The following is a 23,973-nucleotide window of genomic DNA, read 5'->3' as shown; positions in this document are numbered from 1 at the left end:
CGCTAACACGCTGCAGGCAGGTGACGCTAACGCTACAGGCAGGTGACGCTAACGCTAACAAGCTGCAGGCAGGTGACGCTAACAAGCTGCAGGCAGGTGACGCTAACAAGCTGCAGGCAGGTGATGCTAACAAGCTGCAGGCAGGTGACGCTAACGCTAACACGCTGCAGGCAGGTGACGCTAACGCTACTGGCAGGTGACGCTAACGCTACCACGCTACTGGCAGGTGATGCTAACGCTACCACGCTACTGGCAGGTGATGCTAACGCTACAACGCTACTGGCAGGTGATGCTAACGCTACAACGCTACAGGCAGGTGACGCTAACGCTACAGGCAGGTGACGCTAATGCTACCACGCTACAGGCAGGAGAAGCTAACGCTAACACGCTACAGGCAGGTGACGCTAACGCTATCATGCTAACTGTAATGTTTACTTTGTCGGCCATCTTTCGTGTTGCCAGTGTAACTAAGCACATTTACTGAAGCACTGGTTTAAGTATTTGGACATACTTTGCTTCCTACTTCGACTCCGCTGCATCTCAGAGGGAAACGTTTTACTGCTCTACATTTACCTGACACTAACTTTTCATATAGAAAAACATGACGTGCTATTATAATTTAGCACTGTAGCACTAATCCACCCAGTAGAATACAAAGTTTCTAACACTTATATTACATATAACCAATAAAACTATATAATAACACTGTGAAAGGAGCCACTCTGCATAATGAGTACTTTTACTTCTGATACTTTAACTACGCTTTGCTGATTATTGCTGTTGCTAGGGCGATACGAGGAAGGTCAAAGGTTAACAGCAGAGACAACAGGCTACTGGCCCTTTGGACCTGGTTGCCCACACACACACACACACACACACACACACACACACACACACACACACACACACACACACCTGCACGCTGCTTTACTGCATCACAGACTCGAATCTAGCGAGGCGTAACCAGCTGCAGAGCCTCAGCAGGACGCCGCTCTGAGGAGTCAGGAGACACAGGAAGTGCAAATACTGTGAGGGTCACGTGACCGACGAAGGCAGCTGATCGCGTTAACCGCCGCTTAAAGGCGATGGTCGTTTCGTTAAAAGGGGTGAGAGGAGTCCTGCTGATGATGTTTCCAAACTCAGATCGCAGCCGAGCTTCACAGCAGACAGGCGGAGGTTGTGGAGCAGCGCTGCAACGCCAGCAGGCGGCGGCGGCGGACACGGCGGGGTTCAGTAAGGAGAGGTTTAGATTGTCTGCTGTATTTCAGCCGATACCGATCCGTTAAAATAAGCCCGAGGGGCCCTGATACCAGGTTCACACACCTGAGCCACCACCTGAGTCGCACACCACTCTCTCGCTCGCTTCACCTCTCTGAGCTCCCCGCCTCTCCTGCTTCATCAGGAAACGATCACAGCGAGGAACCCTCTGCTCAAAGACCCGCAGCACCGAGACCAGCACTTATCCCCGGGTCTGCTTGGACCAGTTCTGACTGTACTGGGTCTGTTTTCAGACACGCCGCGTGTTCAAATCCCCCGCCACGTTCTAAAAGTGCGCCAGTTAAAGGAACAGTTCGACACGTGCGCCTGTACGCAAAATATGAAGCTACAGCCAGCAGCTGGTTAGCTTAGCTTAGCATAAAGACTGGAAACAGCTAGCCTGGCTCTGTCCGAAGGTACCCGAGTCGTCCCACCAGCAGCTCCCCGATCAACACGCCGTTTAAAAAACCGAAGCGCAGAAACGACACGCTGTTTTACGCGGGACTATTTCTTGTGCGTCACTTCCTGGAGTCTCGTCATCGTGTGTCAAAGCGAATTTCCCAAAACGCTGAACTGCTAACAGGGCCTGAAGCATCAGTGCTGTCGCTATGGTTACCTGCCGTTTAATAAACTAAAATCAAGCTGTTGATCAGAACTGTGTCTGAAGTGATTACAGACACCTGTCAGCCAATCAGAGAGCAGCATCTTCCCTGGAGGCGTTATAAATAAAGTTACCTGCATCGTGCGAGGCGAGCGCTCGCAGCATCTTCCCGGCGCTGCGTCTGGTCTGCGTCTCCTTGTTGCACAGCAGCTCCATCAGCAGGTTGAGGGCGCCCGTCTCCTTGAAGACGCCGACCAGCGAGCCGATGCCGGCGTAGGCGCTCAGCACGTGGATGGTGTGCGTGATGCTGATGGAGAAGTCGCTCTTCTTGGTCATCTGCTTCCTGGCTCGACGCACCAGGTTCTTGACGTCCTCCTTCATGTCCGACAGCTCCACCTCGTCGAAGGTGACGTCGGACGGGAACTCGCCGCCGCTCCTCTGACCTCCGTCGGATGCCTCGCCGCCCTGCTGCTTCTCCTGCTGCTGCAGGGGGCGCTGCGAGTCCGTTTTCCTCTTCCCCAGCAGGGTGGGGCAGTTGGCGTACACGTCCTCCGTTGACATCCACATCAGGATGTTCTCCGTTTTGCTCTCTCCTGACGTGGAGCCGCTGGACCCGCCCACACCGGAGCTGCCGCCGCCCGACCCGCCCGCCTCGCTGGCTCCGCCCCCGGAGCTGGAGCCATCGTCGATGGTGACGAGACACCAGCGGATCAGGTACTCCGTCTGGCCGTCGTGGTTGCGGCGCTGGCGGATCAGCTCCTCTGGATACGCCTGCAGCCTCGGGCCGAGCTGGACCAGCAGGTTCCCATTGCGGCGTTCGCCCACCATGGTCGCTAGGAGACAGAGGAGGAGCAGGAGGTGATTGGATGATCAGAAAGGTGATAAACAGATGTTAAAATGATCAGACATCATCACGCTACAGTTATAAGCATAACGCTTGTTGTTCTTCAGGACGCTGATCAAGGCAATAAACCAATAAATAAACAGCTCCAACTATTCAGCTTCCACTCGGGGTCCAGCATCCTAAAAAACCCCTGACCACCTCTTACCAAGACCAGGACCGACCTGGGACCCTTCTAACCTTTCAGCTCCTTTCAGCACTTGTTTCCGTTCCTAAACTTTATCTGCCACTTGATTTCCTCTCATTGCTTTTGTTTCAGCTGTCACTTCAACTACTTTCAGTGCTGAAACTATCAACAGTGACGTCCATCTAAATAAATAAATAAATAAATAAATAAATAAATAAATGTAAACGTTGCTGACTTCAGAGGTGGAAACATTTGCACCAGTGTCTGTTGGGAGCGTTTAACCCTGTCGCCCGGCAGCCCTCCTGCCTGGCGGCCGCCGGAGCTGCGCTCTCACCGGCTGCAGAGCTGCAGGCTTTAGCCGGATGCAGACGCCCCGGTGTGAACATGCAGCGATGACAGCTCACTGTGTGAAATGAGGTTTTCATTTTCGGGCTCGCAGACTCACGCTTCCTCTTTCTTGACCTGCCACGGAGTCTTTTTCCTCTGAAGGCTGGATATCACGCGTGCCGCTGGGCGTGTTGTCTGACGCCAGTTAGCTTCAGCGGGGCTCAGTCTAATAGCTGGTGCTGAAACTCTGACTGGCTAACAAGTTAGCAGCACAGACACTAACGCGGGTTTATTTATCAAACACTACATCAGCTACTACTGACGTTACGCGGCCATTGTTGCTGTAGTCAGCTTGCAAACTGTTATTAAGTTAATTAATTTCAGTAAATAGCCCAGCCCTTGATGTAACGTTACGTTACCTGAACGCAACAGACTGCCAAGCTAGCCACAGTTGCTAACATTAGCAGTCGATCCTATTCTGTGTTTTAAGTTCACGTTATCAGATTTCATCACTTTAACAGAACAACTGCATCTTTAACTCGTTAGCTAACTAGTTAACTAGTTCACGTGATCGACTTGTCAACTGGTTAAATCGCTTTTGATAGCTAGCCATATGCATGCCGCACAGAAAACGTCACACCAAAGTCCATTTCAAAATCTCCAGATTTAAGGTAACGTTGATTATGGATTAAGATAAATGAAAGATTAAACATTATTTAAGACCATTGTGTGATTCCACAGAATATTATGCCAAATTCGGCATGTACATACTTCAGCTATACTTCTCTAGATGAAACGTCAACTTGTGTACTTTGGAATCCAACTGTCACCAGCGACGGGAAAAACATGTTTAAGAGTTAATTCTCTATTGGATTAAGTGTTGTTTGATTGGTTGTACGTATGTATCCAGTAAGTTAAACTCGTAAAACATCTCAAATACAACGTAACGTTCCCATATTGTTGTTTAAACGCAGCGCTGCGGGTCTGGTTCTCAGCCCGGGGTGTCGTGCTGTAAACACGGCGTGTACAGCGCCGAGGAGCCGCGACGGGCCTGCCCACACATCCGCTCGGGTCAGGCAGGAAAGCGGCCACGCTGACACTCACTCCGGCCTGAAGAAGCGGCTCCACGTCAGGTGAGTTCGGCTTACCTGCCGTGTCACAGACTTTAGCCTTCGTTTCCGTCTTCCCCCTCAAGTGCTGTTTTCTTTTCCGCCCTAACGTGTCGTTTCCCAGCCTGCTGCTGTTTGTTTTATCGTTTTCCAGCGGAGCTCCGTGCTGTTGGATGCGCATTTGCGCACTGTGCCAGGAGCAGCCTCAGGGACGGCTTCTTCTTCTACGGCTACTGCTTACTTTTCTTCTTCTTTGTGTTTACTGGCGGGTCGTGTGATGCGCCCGGCGCCCCCTGCTGTACGGGACTGTTCAAAACACACAGACTTTTTTTTTGTTGTTGTTTTTTTTTTTTTAATCTTTAATATTTATTTCAAAAACCATTCAGGCTTATTAAACATTCAGTATTTCAGGTAGAGCAGCTCGAACATGTGACCAGAAATGAAACCAAGAACAAAGAAAGCCGTAGTTACAGAGTCTCAGGGTTCAGAGAGCTGCCAGATTCTCAGATTCACAGACGCTCAAAGACTCTTTAAAGACGACACGTCGTGAATAAAAACATGAAATAAAGGTTCAGTGCTGCCAAATTTAACATCTTTGTAATCGAAAGATGTTTTGATAAATAGAAACAGAAACTGTCAGAATATCTGTGAATGAACGAGAGAGAAGCTCGTCTGCTTCAGGATTAAATGTTGGCCGTAAAGACTCTGCAGGAGAAACTTTATCCACAGTTGGAAACAGGAAGTGTGAAACAGCTCCAGCTGAGCTGCTTTATATTCTGAAAGCCTCCGTGATATTTCATCTGAAAGGAAAACATTCGCCGGACAAAACGGATCTGAAGAACTCGCCGTTACAGTAAAAAGGAAAAGTTTAGAGCAGCTGAGGGAAGCAGTCGGGGAGCAGAGTTCCTCCAGAAACCTTTAACAGAACCAGTCACAGCACCGACGACTCGTGTGAACTGTTGATTAGAACAACGTTAGATTTGTGAATGGAGTCTGGACAGTGACGTAAATGTCGTCCAGTAAAAGCAGCATGGCGCCCTGTTCAGCCCGCTGTCACAGACGTCTTTTCAGGCACAGACACGGACACGTGACGTGGAAACCACACCAGGTGTTCGCAGGTGTGACGCTGAGACCGTCAGAGACTCGGCTTCTCTTTGTTGCTGCTCCAGCTGTTTCTGCCTCCACATCTGCATCCACCGTCTACAGCAAAGACACGCAGCGATCACACGTTGGACCGCCGGGGACGCAGTCCTCCAACAGAAGCAGGACGTGAGACAAGTGCAGTTTAAAGGCCCAACATATCATCAGGATCTGGTTTTAGGTCTGAGGCTTATTCTGGTCTGACATTCGTTTTAAATATATACATAAGATAAGAAACATAATCTCCACAGTTACAGTCTGTTTCTGCCCGAGTGTTTTTTAGTCCCAGTTCACCCAGAATTCATAGCGAACTAGTCTTAATTAAAGCAGTCAAGACGGCGATAGCTTTGTGATTTAAAGTCTTTGTGAAAGCGGCTTTCAGAGTCCTTAAAGTAAAAGTGCAAAATGATCAGAAGAATCAGAGTAAAAAGTCCTGAAAGCTGATTGTTTTAAACCACGATCTGATGTGATGTCTTCGGGTCCTCGTGTGCTGATGCAGCTTCCTGTTTGCGTGCCTCGCTGCAGTTTGCACTTCGCGTTGCTGTGCGTTTACGTGTTCACGATCTGGCTTCACCGATAAAGTTCATCTGAAAACAGAAACAACAAAAAGCATCAAAAGCAAACGTCAAAGTCCTCCGCTGACTGTCTCGGTGATCATAGACGTCGCAGCGTCTCTTATTATCGAGTCAGGTCACTTTGGTGCCTCCTGGTGGGAGCATCGAGAACGACGCTGCGACGGACTGACTGCACCAAACTTCATAGGGATTGTTTCAAATTTCTGCTGACAGAAAAAAACATGATATAATCAACAAATCAAAACTGTACTTAAAGAAAGTCTGCAATGACCCCGAGTTCTGTGGAATCACTTCTACATTTAGCCGTGAACCCCCCCCCCGTCAGAACCAGGTGGGACACATTTCCACATGCTGCCTTCTCGCTGGAGAAGCTGACGTGATGAATGAACCAAAGTTCAGCTGGGTTTTAAAGCGTTTCAGGAATCACTGCATTCATTCATCCTTTTTCTCTCTTCCGTCTCTGGTTTGGCTGCTTATATCTTCTCTGTGCCGAGGGTTTGTGTTTTATTCCAAATGATCACAAAAATGAAAGAAAATATATAGAAAAACGATACATTATAATCACATAAAGATGTACACACAGTAAGTTTAAGTATTCAAAAGATGTCATCAGTCGTTATGAAACCGTTAATGCATAACGAGACTAGTTTCCACTGAGTCGTTAGCTGAATGATATTTAATAAAATGTCCATAATTAAAACTCATTAACAGAAAACAGAAAGGACGTGCAGAGTGGATCTGCGTGACTCTGCTCACCTGAGCAGCAGGTGTGTTGGTGCTTGCGGCGCTGCAGTGATCGGTCCCGAGCAGCAGAGGGCGCTGACGCTTCATCGCCCAGCCACAGTCCAGACGCTGCAACACAAGCAGAACAAGGTGAAAACATTAAAGGCCTCTCCGCCGACTCAGACCTCGTTATTCACACACGTTTAATAAAACAACATGGTGGACAGGCAGAGGCCGGATTCAAAACTCTGAAAGACTAACTGTGCTCTGCACTCGGAGTTGAAATAAGAGCTTCTTTGTCAACTTCTTATGAACTTTGTTTGGACCCTAAACAGTACGCAGATTCCTTACAGGCGTTAGTGCAACAGGGCTGTCCTCATACTTTACACGTCCAGAGGACGTCATCGTCTCTGACGTCCGTCCAGAATAAACCTTTAGAAACCAGCTGAGACGCCAGAGCAGAAAGCGGCTGCAGAAGCTGCCTGAGAATCCTGCTGTTTCTAAGTTTCCTTCAGTCTCACAGTGATCCAGAGACAGCTGTCTGTCCGTCCACGGGTCCACTGCAGACAGGAGCTGCTGACTGCTGGTTCGGCTGCTCTGACGGGACAGACTGACTGCATGTGAACACAGACAGGCTAACAGACGGGCTAACAGACAGGCTAACAGACGGGCTAACAGACGGGCTAACATACAGGCTAAAAGACAGGCTAACAGACATGCTAACATACGGGCTAACAGACGGGCTAACAGGCGGGTTAACATTCGGGCTAACATACAGGCTAACAGATGGGCTAACAGGCGGGCTAACAGACGGGCTAACATTCAGGCTAACAGACGGGCTAACAGACGGGCTAACATAAAGTCTAACATAAAGGCTAACATACAGGCTAACAGACGGGCTAACATAAAGGCTAACAGACGGGCTGACAGACGGGCTGACAGACGGGCTGACAGACGGGCTAACATTCAGGCTAACAGACGGGCTAACATTCAGGCTAACAGACGGGCTAACAGACGGGCTAACAGACGGGCTAACAGACGGGCTAACAGATGGGCTAACAGACGGGCTAACAGGCGGGTTAACATTCGGGCTAACATACAGGCTAACAGATGGGCTAACAGGCGGGCTAACAGACGGGCTAACATTCAGGCTAACAGACGGGCTAACAGACGGGCTAACATAAAGTCTAACATAAAGGCTAACATACGGGCTAACAGACGGGCTAACAGACGGGCTAACATAAAGGCTGACAGACGGGCTGACAGACGGGCTAACATTCAGGCTAACAGACGGGCTAACATTCAGGCTAACAGACGGGCTAACAGACGCGCTAACAGACGGGCTAACATAAAAGCTAACATAAAGCTAACATAAAGGCTAACAGACGGGCTAACAGACGGGCTAACAGACAGGCTAACATTCAGGCTAACAGACGGGCTAACAGACAGGCTAACAGATGGGCTAACAGACGGACTAACATACAGGATAACAGACGGGCTAACATTCAGGCTAACAGACGGGCTAACAGACAGGCTAACATTCAGGCTAACACATGGGCTAACAGACGGACTAACAGACAGGCTAACATTCAGGCTAACAGACGGGCTAACATAAAAGCTAACATAAAAGCTAACAGACGGGCTAACAGACGGGCTAACAGACGGGCTAACATAAAGGCTAACAGACGGGCTGACAGACGGGCTGACAGACGGGCTAACATTCAGGCTAACAGACGGGCTAACAGACGGCTGACAGACGGGCTAACAGACAGGCTAACATTCAGGCTAACAGACGCGCTAACAGATGGGCTAACATAAAAGCTAACATAAAGGCTAACAGACGGGCTGACAGACGGGCTAACATTCAGGCTAACAGACGGGCTAACATTCAGGCTAACAGACGGGCTAACAGACGCGCTAACAGACGGGCTAACATAAAAGCTAACATAAAAGCTAACATAAAGGCTAACAGACGGGCTAACAGACGGGCTAACAGACAGGCTAACATTCAGGCTAACAGACGGGCTAACAGACAGGCTAACAGACGGGCTAACAGATGGGCTAACAGACGGACTAACATACAGGATAACAGACGGGCTAACATTCAGGCTAACAGACGGGCTAACAGACAGGCTAACATTCAGGCTAACACATGGGCTAACAGACGGACTAACAGACAGGCTAACATTCAGGCTAACAGACGGGCTAACATAAAAGCTAACATAAAAGCTAACAGACGGGCTAACAGACGGGCTAACAGACGGGCTAACATAAAGGCTAACAGACGGGCTGACAGACGGGCTGACAGACGGGCTAACATTCAGGCTAACAGACGGGCTAACAGACGGCTGACAGACGGGCTAACAGACAGGCTAACATTCAGGCTAACAGACGCGCTAACAGATGGGCTAACATAAAAGCTAACATAAAGGCTAACAGACAGGCTAACAGACAGGCTAACAGACGGGCTAACAGTATGTTAACAGACGTGTCTGTAGAGAGAACAGCAGTACCGACCTGCAGCTGACATCACAGCTGACCATCTGACGCTCTCGCTCTCCTGACGGCTTTAAGTCTGTCTGCTGGTGTTAGCATGTTAGCATGTTAGCATGTATCAGGTTAGCAGCAACATGTTTCAGATTTCACTCTGAGCTGCTAAAATGCAGCAGAAGGAAAAAACTCTGTCTCTCTGTCTCTCTGTCTGTCTGTCTCTCTGTGTCTCTGTCTCTGTCTGTCTCTCTGTGTCTGTCTCTCTCTGTCTGTCTCTCTCTGTCTGTCTGTCTCTGTCTCTCTGTCTGTCTGTCTCTGTCTCTCTGTCTCTGTCTGTCTCTGTCTCTCTCTCTCTCCCTCCCTCTCTCCCTGTCTGTCTCTCACTCTGTCTGTCTCTCTCTGTCTGTCTGTCTCTGTCTCTCTGTCTGTCTCTCTGTGTCTGTCTCTCTCTGTCTCTCTGTCTGTCTGTCTCTGTCTCTCTGTCTGTCTGTCTCTCTGTCTCTGTCTCTCTCTGTCTCTCTCTCTCTCCCTCCCTCTCTCCCTGTCTGTCTCTCTCTCTCTGTCTCTCTCTCTGTCTCTCTCTCACTCTGTCTGTCTCTCTCTGTCTCTCTGTCTCTGTCTGTCTGTCTGTCTCTCTCTGTCTGTCTCCCTCTCTGTCTCTCCCTGTCTATCTCACTGTCTGTCTGTGTCTCTGTCTCTGTCTGTCTGTCTGTCTCTTTCTGTCTGTCTCCTCCTCCTCTTCATCTCTCTCCTCTCTCTCTCTCTCTCTCCTCCTCTTCATCTCTCTCCCTCTCTCTCTCCTCCTCCCTCTCTCTCTCTCTCTCTCTCTCTCTCTCTCTCTCTCTCTCTCTCTCTCTCTCTCTCTCTCCTCCTCCTCCTCCTCTTCATCTCTCTCCCTCCCTCTCTCTCTCTCCCTCCTCTCTCTCTCTCTCCTCCTCTCCTCTCATCTCTCTCCCTCTCTCTCTCTCCTCTCTCTCTCTCTCTCTCTCTCTCTCTCTCTCTCTCTCTCTCCCTCTCTCTCTCTCTCTCTCTCTCTCTCTCCTCCTCCTCCTCCTCTTCATCTCTCTCCTCCCTCTCTCTCCCTCCCCTCTCTCTCTCTCTCCTCCTCCTCCTCTTCATCTCTCCCTCCCCTCTCTCCCTCTCTCTCTCTCTCTCCCTCCCTCTCTCTCTCTCCTCCTCCTCTTCATCTCTCTCCTCTCTCTCTCTCTCCCTCCTCTCTCTCTCTCCTCCTCCTCCTCCTCTTCATCTGTTCTCTGCAGGAGAATCATCCTCCGACCAGACGGACACCTGCCTGCCCGCCCGCCCGCCTGCCTCTCTTCTCTCTCGGCTCTTTCTTTCTCGGCGCACCGGACCACCACACCGGGACTCTCGGCTTCTGTACGCCGCTCAGAGCGCACGGAGGGCGCCTGGAGGACAGAGGAAGGGTCGGTGTGAAGCCTGGATGTATTGACTGATTGGATGGATGCAGGGTCTCGTGTCTCACCTTGATAGGTGAGTACGTGCGCGCGTGCGTGTGTGTGTTTTGTCCTCTCGTGATCGCACGATGTTTAGCATGACGTCAGAGGCGATGGCAGTGTCGGCATCCAGGTTCACAGCAGAGCTGGACGAGATTTGATATCTGCACATTTATATACAGGGGCTGTAGATATCTGCGCGCGTGTCTGCGCGCGTGCACGTGTGTGTGTGTGTGTGTGTGTGTTTGTGTGTGTGTGTGTGTGTGTGTTGGGGAGATTTCCAGGCAGCTTTGAAGCTCAGCTTTATTATTAATGTGCATGGATTATTTTATCCAGATGAATATGAACAGAAGGTCGTTTTAACAGTTACTATAATTTAGAAATATGATGAATGTCTTTATTAAATAACAGTCACATATAACTGACTGCACAGCACAGGGCTGGTGAGGATCAGTTATTTGTGTCTGTTGTTATTTGTGGAGGAACTTTCACCCTTCAGCACCTATCACTGACGAAAGGTCAGTGCTCCAGCTCCTTCCTGTGCGCTTTCACAATAAAACTCCTCCTGCTCCTTCACAGTAAAAGTCCTCCAGAAACGCCAGTTTTAGGAACCTGAAACAGTCGCTGAGCTGCGTTTCCTCTCCTGGGAAGAAGAAAGGGGGGATTTTATAAAAGCCGTAACTTTCCAGGGAACAGGAAACATCTGCGACAGATGTGGACGAGACGCTTTATTTCACATTGTGTTGAAATAAACCTTTCCGACGTCTTGCTGCTGGGATCCGTTTTGTGTTTTCTGATCTGGAACCGGTCGTGGTGAAACCTGCTCTTCTTCTTCGTGTGTTACAGTCAGTGGCAGCAGCAGAAGAAGAAGGCAGGCCTGTCACAACTCTTTTCTTCAATCCATCGACAGCGAAGCGTAACGACGCTGTCAGACATTTTATACATATTTATTATTCAAAAACATCGTCAACCCAGAACGAGTCTCTCCTCTGGAACAGAAGAGAAACTGAAAAGGAATATTTCATTAATGAGCTTCATTTGTCTGGAAACACTTCCTGTTTGAGCTCCGCCTCCTCCCTTCACACGTCCGTCAGGAACGGTTCTGCTCGGCTGATTTCATTTGTTCTGCTGTTTGAATCCGAGTCCAGCAGCTCTATCAGCCGATCATCTGACCCCAACAGCTGATGTAAAACCTGTTAGACGGTCCTCGGAACCGGTCCTTCCTGTCCCACGTCGGTCCTCGGAACCGGTCCTTCCTGTCCCACGTCGGTCCTCGGAACCGGTCCTTCCTGTCCCACGTCCACCGACACGCAGGTTGTTCATGTGTTTAAACTGAAAGGCAGCAGACGTACAGCTGAACTGACCCTGGATCTGTTTTAATGAGCCCATGAACGACAGTCTGACCTTCAGCCTCACAGCCTGAACCAACACACACACACACACACACACACACACACACACACACACACACACACACACACACACACACACACACACACACACACACACAGAGACACACACACACTAGAAACAGACACACACACAGACACACACACACACACACACACACACACACACACACACACACACACACACACACACACACACAGAGACACACACACACATACATGACGTTTATGTGGGAGATAATTCACCTGCTGAGCAGCATCCTGCCTCCAATCAGACGCTTCAGTGAACATGTGTGTGTGTGTGTGTGTGTGTGTGTGTCTGTGTGTGTGTGTGTGTGTGTGTGTGTGTGTGTGTGTGTGTGTGTGTGTGTGTGTGTGTGTGTGTGTGTGTGTGTGTGTGTGTGTGTGTGTGTGTGTGTGTGTGTGTGTGTGTGTGTGTGTGTGTGTGTGTGTGTGTGTGTGTGTGTGTGTGTGTGTGTGTGTGTGTGTGTGTGTGTGTGTGTGTGTGTGTGTGTGTGTGTGTGTGTGTGTGTGTGTGTGTGTGTGTGTGTGTGTGTGTGTCTGTGTGTGTGTGCGTGTGTGTCTGTGTGTGTGTGTGTGTGTGTGTGTGTGTGTGTCTGTGTGTGTGTGTGTGTGTGTGTGTCTGTGTGTGTGTGTGTGTGCGTTCAAGGACACTCTGACATCTGAGATTTGCTGCAGAACAGAAACCTTCTAATGCCAGAAATAACCAAACTCACATGATGCTTTTCATAAACAAAGCTGTTCCTTCCAGGTTCTGTTCAGTGTCCCTGAACGCACCACCATCTCTGCTGTGACCCAGAGGTGTTTCACCCCCCCCCCCACTTCTTTGTTCTTGTTTTTTGACTGAAACGTGAAAGACTCCAGTGTGCTCTGTTCCTGCGCAAATGGCAAATAAAGTTACTTGCACTGCCTGGAGGGAAAGAAATCAGCCTACGAACCGGTGGAGATGTGGAAATGAACAGCAGGAACAGAAAGTAAACAGGATGTTTGCCGAACCAGCAGTCAGCAGCTCCTGTCTGCAGTGGACCCGTGGACGGACAGACAGCTGTCTCTGGATCACTGTGAGACTGAAGGAAACTTAGAAACAGCAGGATTCTCAGGCAGGTTCTGCAGCATGATAAAAACACCAAAATGGTCTTTTAAAGTCACGCGAAGGCGGCTGCAGAGAAACGGATGAGCGCTCCGAGAAGAAGACGCTGCTGCGTCCAGACGCACACATTCATACTGAGGCATTAATATTATTATTATTAAATCACTTTTATCCGTGCGGCTCGAGGGACGTTAGTGTCTGTCGGTCCGGACTGAAACATCAGCAGCTGCTGGACTGCGATGAAACGTGCTTCATCGTTCATGCTCCCCTCAGGATGAACTGTAATAACTCTGCTGATCCTCTGACTTTCCATCTAGCGCCACCATCAGGTCGACACGTTAACGTGTCCAATAATGAAGCGTCGGCTGTCTCGGTATCATCGGCTTGTTGATGCATCAGCTGATTCGTAACACCCAGTCACATTCATGCAGGTAAACGTCGGCGGCGACGGGAGTCCGGCTCAGAGGAGCACATCTGTGAGGAGGAGCTGTTGCTCCTTTTCTCTGTCTTACTGTTTTCTGCTTCTGTTTCTCAGGAGAGTTCAGCCTGCGATGCCTGACCCCTGACCTCTGACCCCTCTGAGAGACACCTCTGAGGAGGAGGAGGAGGAGGAGGAGGAGCGACCAGCGGAGCGACGAGGAGGGATGGAGGGAGGAGAGGAGGAGAGCCCAGGAGAGGAGGCTAAAACCTCCTCCAAACTAGGGAGAGCCTCGCCGAGAGGAGGAGGAGGAGCAGGAGGAGGAGGAGCAGACGCCTGCAGACAAAATGGCCTCATCAACACCCACAGGCTGGGGGCGGAGCCTCGGGAGGCGCTGCTGTTGTTGTACTCAGCTCCTCAGTATCAGGGTCATGTGGTGGTGAACGCCCCCCCTCAGCAGGAGAGGAGCAGTGGAGGAGGAGGTGGGGGTCCTCCTCAGCTCCTGAACCCCAGCGCTCTCCTCCCCCACCAGGCGGTGTCGGACCCCCGCCTCAGGCCGACCCCCGGCCTCCTCCTCTGCCCAGAGAGCGTCCTGCGGGCGTGGGGGGAGGCAGGGGGAGGCGACTGCTGTGAGACCACCTTCATCGAGGGCCTCGGTCCTGACGCCTCCTCCTCGGCTGCTGCCTCCTCCTCCTCCTCCACAAAGGAGGCGCTGCTGTTTGCTGATGGGAAGTTTCTGGACTTTTCCGGAGAGGACGCAAAGATTCACACGCTGTCGTACGACATCGACGATGACGACGAGTTCCAGGAGCTCGAGGTGAAGAGTTTGTTTTATTTATTGATATTAATATTATTACGTTTCGTTGTGACGAGAGCAGATATTCACCTTATTTTCAACGGAAATACGGACACAGCCAGTTGATGCTTTTTTGTGCGAGACTTCCGGTCATTGGCTAGCTAACACAGCAACTCTCTGGACCACTGTGGCTTCGAGGAAAACCGGAACGTTTGGTGCGGTTAAGTTGCCGTAAGAACCGGTACAAACAAAAGGTTTACTGGGAGCTGGAGTGTTTTAACCTGATACCAGAGAAGCGGCAGTGACTCACTGAAGCCCCAGTTAAAACTCCAAGGCGACGTCTTATCAAAAGATTAGCAGCCGCAGTTTGAATGGCTACGCTAGCTAATGCTAACTCTTGTTAGTACCGTAAAACTTAAATTAAAAGCTGAGCCCCAATTAAACACAGAGTCCTTTCACTGGTCGTGTGGCTACATACTTTGTCGAATAAACGCAGGTCTCAATTAGAGGCCGGGTCTGGTTTTTATAGAAGTTCTTTGGATGTTTAAAACCTCTTAAAGCCCAGCGGGTCGCCCACTTGAGCTACTTCAAACACACATACAAATAGAAATGCTTAACCTTTTATGGACACGCTAACGTGACACATCGTTAGATCAGTTCGGTTCTCCACAGTTCAGTCGTTCGGTTCATTTTACTGAAAGAGCACCAAAGTATAATTCATTCAGATTTACCGGCCTGGCGAACAAGAGAGACGAAACAAGGTGGTGACTCCCTAACGTTACCTTTGAAGCGTCATAAAGTCCGATTATGTGTCCATTTCTCGATTATTTATATTCCGTAAGCGTCCAGCGATCAAAAGAATCAAAACGGGTTGTGGATGTTGTCACGTGAAGTCCGTTGCTCACGCGTCTGCTAACTTCGTCAAACTAAGACTTTAGAGAGGAGGAGGAGGACAGACAGTCACTTTATCGTTTCGTTTTTTAATTTTTTAAAAATTGTAAAAGACTTTATCATAAATTTGGTTACTTTTAATTTAGTTTTTGTCTTGTTTTCATTGAAAAAATAAATAATATTTTTCAGAAGAAGCTCAGTGAATCGGCTGAGAGCTGAACCGGTTGTGTAAAAAGTGCACTGACTTCTGTGGTGAAGAAGTACTCAGATGCTTTACTGCAGTAAAAGTATGAAGTATAATCAGCTAAAGTTACTTAAAGTATGAAGTATTAAAGTTACTTAAAGTATGAAGTATAATCAGCAAAAGTTACTTAAAGTATGAAGTATAATCAGCTAAAGTTACTTAAAGTATGAAGTATTAAAGTTACTTAAAGTATGAAGTATAATCAGCTAAAGTTACTTAAAGTATGAAGTATTAAAGTTACTTAAAGTATGAAGTATAATCAGCTAAAGTTACTTAAAGTATGAAGTAAAGTTACTTAAAGTATGAAGTATAATCAGCTAAAGTTACTTAAAGTATGAAGTATTAAAGTTACTTAAAGTATGAAGTATAATCAGCAAAAGTTACTTAAAGTATGAAGTATTAGTTACTTAAAGTATGAAGTATTAAAGTTACTTAAAGTATGAAGTATAATCAGCTAAAGTTACTTAAAGTATAAAGTATTAAAGTTACTTAAAGTATGAAGTATAATCAGCAAAAGTTACTTAAAGTATGAAGTATAATCAGCTAAAGTTACTTAAAGTATGAAGTATTAAAGTTACTTAAAGTATGAAGTATAATCAGCTGAAGTTACTTAAAGTATGAAGTATAATCAGCTAAAGTTACTTAAAGTATGAAGTATTAAAGTTACTTAAAGTATGAAGTATAATCAGCTGAAGTTACTTAAAGTATGAAGTATAATCAGCAAAAGTTACTTAAAGTATGAAGTATAATCAGCTAAAGTTACTTAAAGTATGAAGTATTAAAGTTACTTAAAGTATGAAGTATAATCAGCTAAAGTTACTTAAAGTATGAAGTATTAAAGTTACTTAAAGTATGAAGTATAATCAGCTAAAGTTACTTAAAGTATGAAGTATTAAAGTTACTTAAAGTATGAAGTATAATCAGCAAAAGTTACTTAAAGTATGAAGTATAATCAGCTAAAGTTACTTAAAGTATGAAGTATTAAAGTTACTTAAAGTATGAAGTATAATCAGCAAAAGTTACTTAAAGTATGAAGTATAATCAGCTAAAGTTACTTAAAGTATGAAGTATTAAAGTTACTTAAAGTATGAAGTATAATCAGCTGAAGTTACTTAAAGTATGAAGTATAATCAGCTAAAGTTACTTAAAGTATGAAGTATTAAAGTTACTTAAAGTATGAAGTATAATCAGCTGAAGTTAAAGTGTTCAGTGAGAGTCGTCCCTGTGCAGTAAAACGCTTCCTGTCAGTGTTTTATTATATCTGATGTTTCTGGATTCATATTCCTGCTGCATTCATGTGTGTGTTGCATTTTACTGCTGCAGATGTTTCAGGCTGAGCTCATTTTAACTGCTTTATATCCTGTTGGGCAGTTTAACCTGCAGCAATGCATCATGGTCTATAAGGTCATCACGTGTTTGCAGCGCCGCCGTCCTGTGAGAACCGACTCCACACTGATTTACATGTTGTGGAGGAGTTTTTATTGCATTTAGTGACGTTTTCATCGTCCTGACATCGTGTTTGTCTGTGAGGTTTTTTCAGAGGAAGCATATTTCATAATCCATCTAATTGAGCGTCCTGCCGTCCCTCCATCCCGGCTGTGAGTCACTGAGTTTCCAGCAGAACGAGATTAGCGAGCTGCAGCTCTCTAAACGACACATTTGGCCGCCTAACAGCCAATCGCTTTAGAGACGATTAGCTGGAAATGCTGTGATTTTGTCTCCGTAAAGTCCAGCTTTAATCTGCTGCGTCCCTCTAATTCCAGAGAGAGGGATTACTGAAGGAGTGTGCAAACCTGCTTTTACTTGCATACTAGCAGTGTTGGGCAAGTTACTTTCAAAATGTAATATATTACATACTACTAGTTACTTTCATTTGAAAGTAATACGTTACTTTACAATATTACTGCCTGTAATGCCGCAGAAATACGACTAGGCATAATAAAATGGAAGACGTAATGTTTCATAGCGGGTCATCAGAGCACAGAGGTTTATTGCAGTTCGTGTCAGATCCAGTGGCCCATTCATGCAGTCACATGGTTACCACTTTGGATTAAAATCAATAATGATGATAGAGAACAATTAAATAGCCAAGACCTATTTAAATAAACAAAAGCGCACTGGCTGAAGTGGCGCGGTGTGCATGAATTCTTAAAAAAACAAAACAATAAACCCTTAATTTCACTTCATTCAGACTCGACAGAGTTAGTCTGTCCGCTGTTCCAACAATCACCAACTCTGGTTTGGTCGAAATAAATCCTTAATCCACGAGTTAGATAAATATTCCGGCCTCTTTGTGCTTCTTAGCTCGCTGCACGAGAGTCTGTCGCTGCTGTCGCTCTTTCTCCGGAGGCAAACCATTAAAAGCAAAAATGAAAGGACAAAAATCGCCCCCCCAAATAAAACAACCAGCGATGAGCTCAGCCAGTTGCCCAACCTCAGCGGTAACGTGCTACTTGACATAGTAAATGTAATAATATTGCCAAAATCCTATTACGTAACACGTTATATTACTTTGTTACTGCTAACGGGATAAACCCGGGGCTAACCCTGCTCCGGAGCAGGGCCAGTAAGCCCGGGGCTAAAGTCGGGGTTAGAATGTGCCAGGGGCTAACAGCTAACAGCTAACAGCTCCATTGGCCCGGGGCTAAGTGCAGTGTGAAAAGCCTAATGCGTTCCTCGGCTACTGCGTCACACTGCGCCCCAACAACAGTCTGTCAGGTTAGGAATGACAACTTGTAGAAAGCCACTGATTGCACGGCAGCCAGTGTTGCAGGAATGACGTCATCAACGCTAGTGCTGTTAGCTAAAGTTAGCGATTTCGGAGGACAACTCGGCTGCTTAATGTGGAAGCGTTTTGTTTTATGTGTGCATTTTCATCACATGCTGGCTCCCTGAATTGGCTAAATCGGTGAACCCCTGTACGAGAACATCGAAATTAAAACATGTTGCACAACCTCCTCGGACGCCATGCTTTAAAATACCAAAATACCAAACCCAATGTGTTTCTATTTCTGATTGATCAGTGGGCGGAAACAACCTGATGAAGGCGAGATGTGAGGTGAATACAGCACGGTGTACTGGAGAAGAGCTGTCCGACATGTTTTCATTGTGATGGACGTGTATAAATATGTGATGTATATAATGCTGTGTATAAGATGGTAAAAACAATGTTGCCATTTTGTGTTTCTTGATCCACTGTGATGTGCAAACTGACGTCCAGAGCGCTGGTAGCATGTCCGTTTATCACTTTGAGCTTTTAAAGCAATGCAGTGCCCCACTTTCATACTACATATTGCCTGTACAAAGTATGTACATGTACTATATACTAATCTTTACAGTATGCTTCTTCTGCTCACAGCCGAAAGCTTAACCAGCAGTACTCAATACTTAATTCTGCCTCTCAGGCTACATACAGGCTGCCCAATCGCCCTCTGATTGGTGAAAGCCTCTGAGGCCATGCACAACCTGAAAGAAAGACCTGCAGACACGACTCAGGGCTGAAAAAATCACCAAACTCCTGTATCTCTTGTGTAATTATTTATTTATTAATTAATGTATTATTTGAGCATTAACAATTAAAATAAAGCCAGAAATACAGAAAACCTACCTGACAATGTGTAAATATGATATTCTCCTAAAAAGAGACGAGAGTCGAACATCAATCAGACAGATAGATAAGGACGGTGCTCTGTGTTAGTCTGCAGACTGCGTGGTCCCACCCACCTGTGTGTGTGTTTCATCAGAGTGATTACTCCAGCGAATCAGAGAGCGAGGATACCTTCCTACTGATGCCTCCCAGAGATCACCTGGGCCTCAGTGTCTTCTCCATGCTCTGCTGCTTCTGGCCGCTCGGCATCGCCGCCTTCTACCTGTCGCACGAGGTGAGAACGTGCTCACACACCTGACACACCTGACACGCCTGTCACACCTGACACACCTGTCACGCCTGACACACCTGACACACCTGTCACGCCTGACACGCCTGACACACCTGACACACCTGACACGCCTGTCACGCCTGACACGCCTGACACACCTGACACACCTGACACGCCTGTTACGCCTGACACACCTGACACACCTGTCACGCCTGACACGCCTGACACACCTGACACACCTGACACGCCTGACACGCCTGACACACCTGACACACCTGACACCCTGACACACCTGACACGCCTGTTACGCCTGACACCCTGACACACCTGACACACCTGTCACGCCTGACACACCTGACACACCTGACACACCTGTCACGCCTGACACACCTGACACGCCTGACACCCTGACAAACCTGTCACACCTGACACACCTGACACGCCTGACACGCCTGTACGCCTGACACCCTGACACACCTGTCACGCCTGACACACCTGACACGCCTGTCACACCTGACACGCCTGACACGCCTGTCACGCCTGACACGCCTGTCACGCCTGTCACACCTGACACACCTGTCACACCTGACAAACCTGTCACGCCTGTCACACCTGACACACCTGTCACACCTCACACGCCTGACACACCTGTCACCCCTGTCACGCCTGACACACCTGTCACACCTGTCACACCTGACACACCTGTCACACCTGACACACCTGTCACGCGCCTGACACGCCTGACACACCTGACACACCTGACACGCCTGACACCCTGACACACCTGACACGCCTGTTACGCCTGACACCCTGACACGCCTGACACACCTGACACACCTGTCACACCTGACACACCTGACAAACCTGTCACGCCTGACACGCCTGTCACACCTGACACACCTGTCACGCCTGTCACGCCTGTCACACCTGACACACTTGACACACCTGTCACGCCTGACACACCTGACACGCCTGACACCATGACACACCTGTCACGCCTGACACACCTGACACGCCTGACACCCTGACACACCTGTCACGCCTGACACACCTGTTACGCCTGACACCCTGACACACCTGTCACGCCTGACACACCTGACACGCCTGACACGCCTGACAAACCTGTCACGCCTGACACACCTGACACGCCTGACACCCTGACACACCTGTCACGCCTGACACACCTGACACACCTGACACACCTGACACGCCTGACAAACCTGACACCCTGACACACCTGTCACGCCTGTCACACCTGACACACCTGACACACCTGACACGCCTGACAAACCTGTCACACCTGTCACACCTGACACACCTGACACGCCTGACACCCTGACACACCTGTCACGCCTGTCACACCTGACACACCTGACACACCTGACACGCCTGACAAACCTGTCACACCTGTCACACCTGACACACCTGACACGCCTGTTACGCCTGACACCCTGACACACCTGTCACGCCTGACACACCTGACACACCTGACAAGCCTGTCACGCCTGACACGCCTGTCACGCCTGTCACGCCTGTCACACCTGACACACCTGTCACGCCTGACACACCTGACACGCCTGACACCCTGACACACCTGTCACGCCTGACACACCTGACACACCTGACACACCTGTCACGCCTGACACACCTGACACGCCTGACACCCTGACAAACCTGTCACACCTGACACACCTGACACGCCTGACACGCCTGTACGCCTGACACCCTGACACACCTGTCACGCCTGACACACCTGACACGCCTGTCACACCTGACACGCCTGACACGCCTGTCACGCCTGACACGCCTGTCACGCCTGTCACACCTGACACACCTGTCACACCTGACAAACCTGTCACACCTGTCACACCTGACAAACCTGTCACGCCTGTCACACCTGACACACCTGTCACACCTCACACGCCTGACACACCTGTCACACCTGTCACACCTGACACACCTGTCACACCTGTCACACCTGACACACCTGTCACACCTGACACACCTGTGTCACACCTGTCACACCTGTCACACCTGTCACACCTGACACGCCTGACACACCTGTCACACCTGACACGCCTGACACACCTGTCACACCTGACACGCCTGACACGCCTGTCACACCTGTCACACCTGAGCTGACACACCTGAGCTGACCTGACAGAGGCTGGGACAGAGAGCTCTACTCAATTCTAATGAGGTCTAGTTAGTTTTAATGACTTGTTCTTAGTTAGAGGGACTTATTATTTCCCTGCTGCCACTGAAGTTAGGTCGACAGGTGTATTACCTGCTGGAGAGGGCTGTGGTCTCAGTTGGTGCATTCAGGGATGCTCAGATATTAGAGATTTGGGAGTTGACTGTCTATGATGGGAGAAATTACTGAGTTCGTGTTTTTCTTTTCACACTGTTTAAGTTGTATCGTAGTAGTAGTAGAAGCAGCAGTACCAGTACCTGCAGCAGCAAAGGTATGAGTACATCACCGGTAGCAGTAGCAGAATCAACTGCAGAGCAGTAGCAGTAACACTCACAGCACTCGGACGAGATTAGCAGCAGCATCAGTAGCATCAGCAGCATCAGTAGCATCAGTAGCATCAGTAGCAGCAGCAGCATCAGTAGCATCAGTAGCATCAGCAGCAGCAGTAGCATCAGTAGCATCAGCAGCATCAGCAGCATCAGCATCAGCAGCATCAGCAGCATCAGTAGCATCAGTAGCGGCATCAGTAGCATCAGCAGCAGCAGCATCAGTGGCAGCAGCATCAGCAGCAGCAGCAGCGCAGTCAGCAGCATCAGCAGCAGCAGTCAGCAGCATCAGCAGCATCAGCATCAGTGGCATCAGTGGCATCAGCAGCATCGGCGGCATCGGTGGCATCAGCAGCATCAGCAGCATCAGTGGCATCAGTCAGCAGCAGCAGTGGCATCAGTAGCATCAGCAGCATCAGCAGCATCAGCATCAGCGGCATCAGCAGCAGCAGCGGCATCAGTGGCATCAGTGGGCAGCAGCATCAGGCATCAGCAGTGGCAGCAGCAGCAGCATCAGCAGCGGCGCAGCAGCAGCGGTGCAGCATCAGCATCAGCATCAGCAGCATCAGCAGCATCAGCAGCATCAGTGGCAGCAGCATCAGCAGCAGCAGCAGCAGCATGGCAGCAGCATCAGCAGCAGCGGCATCAGCATCAGCAGCAGCATCAGCAGTGCAGCATCAGCAGCATCAGCGGCATCAGCATCAGCGCAGCATCAGCAGCATCAGCAGCATCAGCGGCATCAGCAGCATCAGCAGCATGGCAGCAGCAGCATCAGCAGCATCAGCAGCATCAGCATCAGTGGCAGCAGCATCAGCAGCAGCAGCATCAGCAGCATCAGCAGCATCAGCAGCATCAGCAGCATCAGCAGCATCAGCAGCATCAGTGGCATCAGTGGCATCAGCAGCATCAGCAGGCATCAGCATCAGCAGCATCAGCAGCATCAGTGGCAGCAGCAGCAGCATCAGCAGCAGCATCAGCAGCATCAGCAGCATCAGCGGCATCAGCGGCAGGCATCAGTGGCATCATCAGCAGCATCAGCAGCATCAGGCAGCAGCGGCATCAGCAGCATCAGCAGCATCAGCATCATCAGTAGCATCAGTAGCATCAGCAGCATCAGCAGCATCAGTAGCATCAGTAGCATCAGCAGCATCAGCAGCATCAGCATCAGTAGCATCAGTAGCATCAGCAGCATCAGCAGCATCAGTAGCATCAGCAGCATCAGCAGCATCAGCAGCATCAGCAGCATCAGCAGCATCAGCAGCATCAGCAGCATCAGCAGCATCAGCAGCATCAGCAGCAGCAGCAGCAGCATCAGCAGCATCAGCAGCATCAGCAGCAGCAGCAGCATCAGCAGCATCGGCAGCATCAGCAGCATCAGCAGCAGCATCAGCGGCAGCAGCAGCAGCATCAGCAGCATCAGTAGCATCAGCAGCATCAGCAGCATCAGTAGCATCAGTAGCATCAGCAGCAGCATCAGCAGCATCAGCAGCATCAGCAGCATCAGCAGCATCAGCAGCATCAGCAGCATCAGCAGCATCAGCAGCATCAGTAGCATCAGTAGCATCAGCAGCATCAGCAGCATCAGCAGCAGCATCAGTAGCATCAGTAGCATCAGCAGCATCAGCAGCATCAGCAGCATCAGCAGCAGCAGCAGCAGCATCAGCAGCAGCATCAGCGGCAGCAGCATCAGCAGCATCAGTGGCATCAGCAGCATCAGCGGCATCAGCGGCATCAGCAGCAGCAGCATCAGCATCAGCAGCATCAGCAGCATCAGCAGCATCAGCAGCAGCAGCAGCATCAGCGGCAGCATCAGCAGCGGTAGCATCAGCAGCAGCAGCAGCAGCATCAGCAGCATCAGCAGCATCAGCAGCATCAGCAGCAGCAGCAGCAGCAGCATCAGCAGCAGCAGCATCAGCAGCAGCAGCAGCAGCGGCAGCATCAGCAGCAGCAGCATGGCAGTGGCATCAGCAGCAGCAGCAGCAGCAGCAGCAGCAGCATCAGT

The 23,973-nt window shown here is 49.1% G+C and overlaps 2 protein-coding genes across 7 annotated transcripts in view; one reads left to right on the top strand and one right to left on the bottom strand.

Moving 5' to 3' along the window:
• LOC122884102 (cullin-9) overlaps positions 1-4,557 on the bottom strand; it is a 61,664-nt gene extending 57,107 nt beyond the window's left edge. For all 3 annotated transcript variants that reach the window (XM_044213501.1, XM_044213502.1, XM_044213503.1), the window contains exons 1-2: positions 4,362-4,557; positions 1,993-2,691 (exon numbers count right to left, since the gene is read on the bottom strand). In XM_044213501.1, the coding sequence (XP_044069436.1) occupies positions 1,993-2,691; positions 4,362-4,503 (841 nt within the window). In that variant the 5' untranslated portion in view covers positions 4,504-4,557. The remainder of the gene's footprint in view (positions 1-1,992; positions 2,692-4,361) is intronic.
• Positions 3,186-23,973, top strand: part of LOC122884107 (synapse differentiation-inducing gene protein 1) — a 31,816-nt gene continuing 11,028 nt past the window's right edge. Inside the window, exons 1-5 of one of the 4 annotated variants that reach the window (XM_044213514.1) lie at positions 3,186-3,884; positions 4,188-4,346; positions 10,510-10,741; positions 13,760-14,459; positions 19,317-19,454. In XM_044213514.1, coding sequence (XP_044069449.1) covers positions 13,869-14,459; positions 19,317-19,454 — 729 coding nt within the window. In that variant the 5' untranslated portion in view covers positions 3,186-3,884; positions 4,188-4,346; positions 10,510-10,741; positions 13,760-13,868. Of the gene's footprint in view, positions 3,885-4,187; positions 4,347-6,778; positions 6,911-7,418; positions 9,379-10,509; positions 10,742-12,783; positions 13,656-13,759; positions 14,460-19,316; positions 19,455-23,973 lie in introns of those variants that run through there. The other 3 variants (XM_044213513.1, XM_044213516.1, XM_044213517.1) reach the window with 3 other exon arrangements.

Source organism: Siniperca chuatsi, linkage group LG11 (genome assembly GCF_020085105.1).
Source record: "Siniperca chuatsi isolate FFG_IHB_CAS linkage group LG11, ASM2008510v1, whole genome shotgun sequence".
Taxonomy (NCBI): Eukaryota; Metazoa; Chordata; class Actinopteri; order Centrarchiformes; family Sinipercidae; genus Siniperca; species Siniperca chuatsi.
The sequence above is the reverse complement of the archived record's forward strand: the minus strand, read 5'-3'. Positions and strand labels throughout refer to the sequence as shown.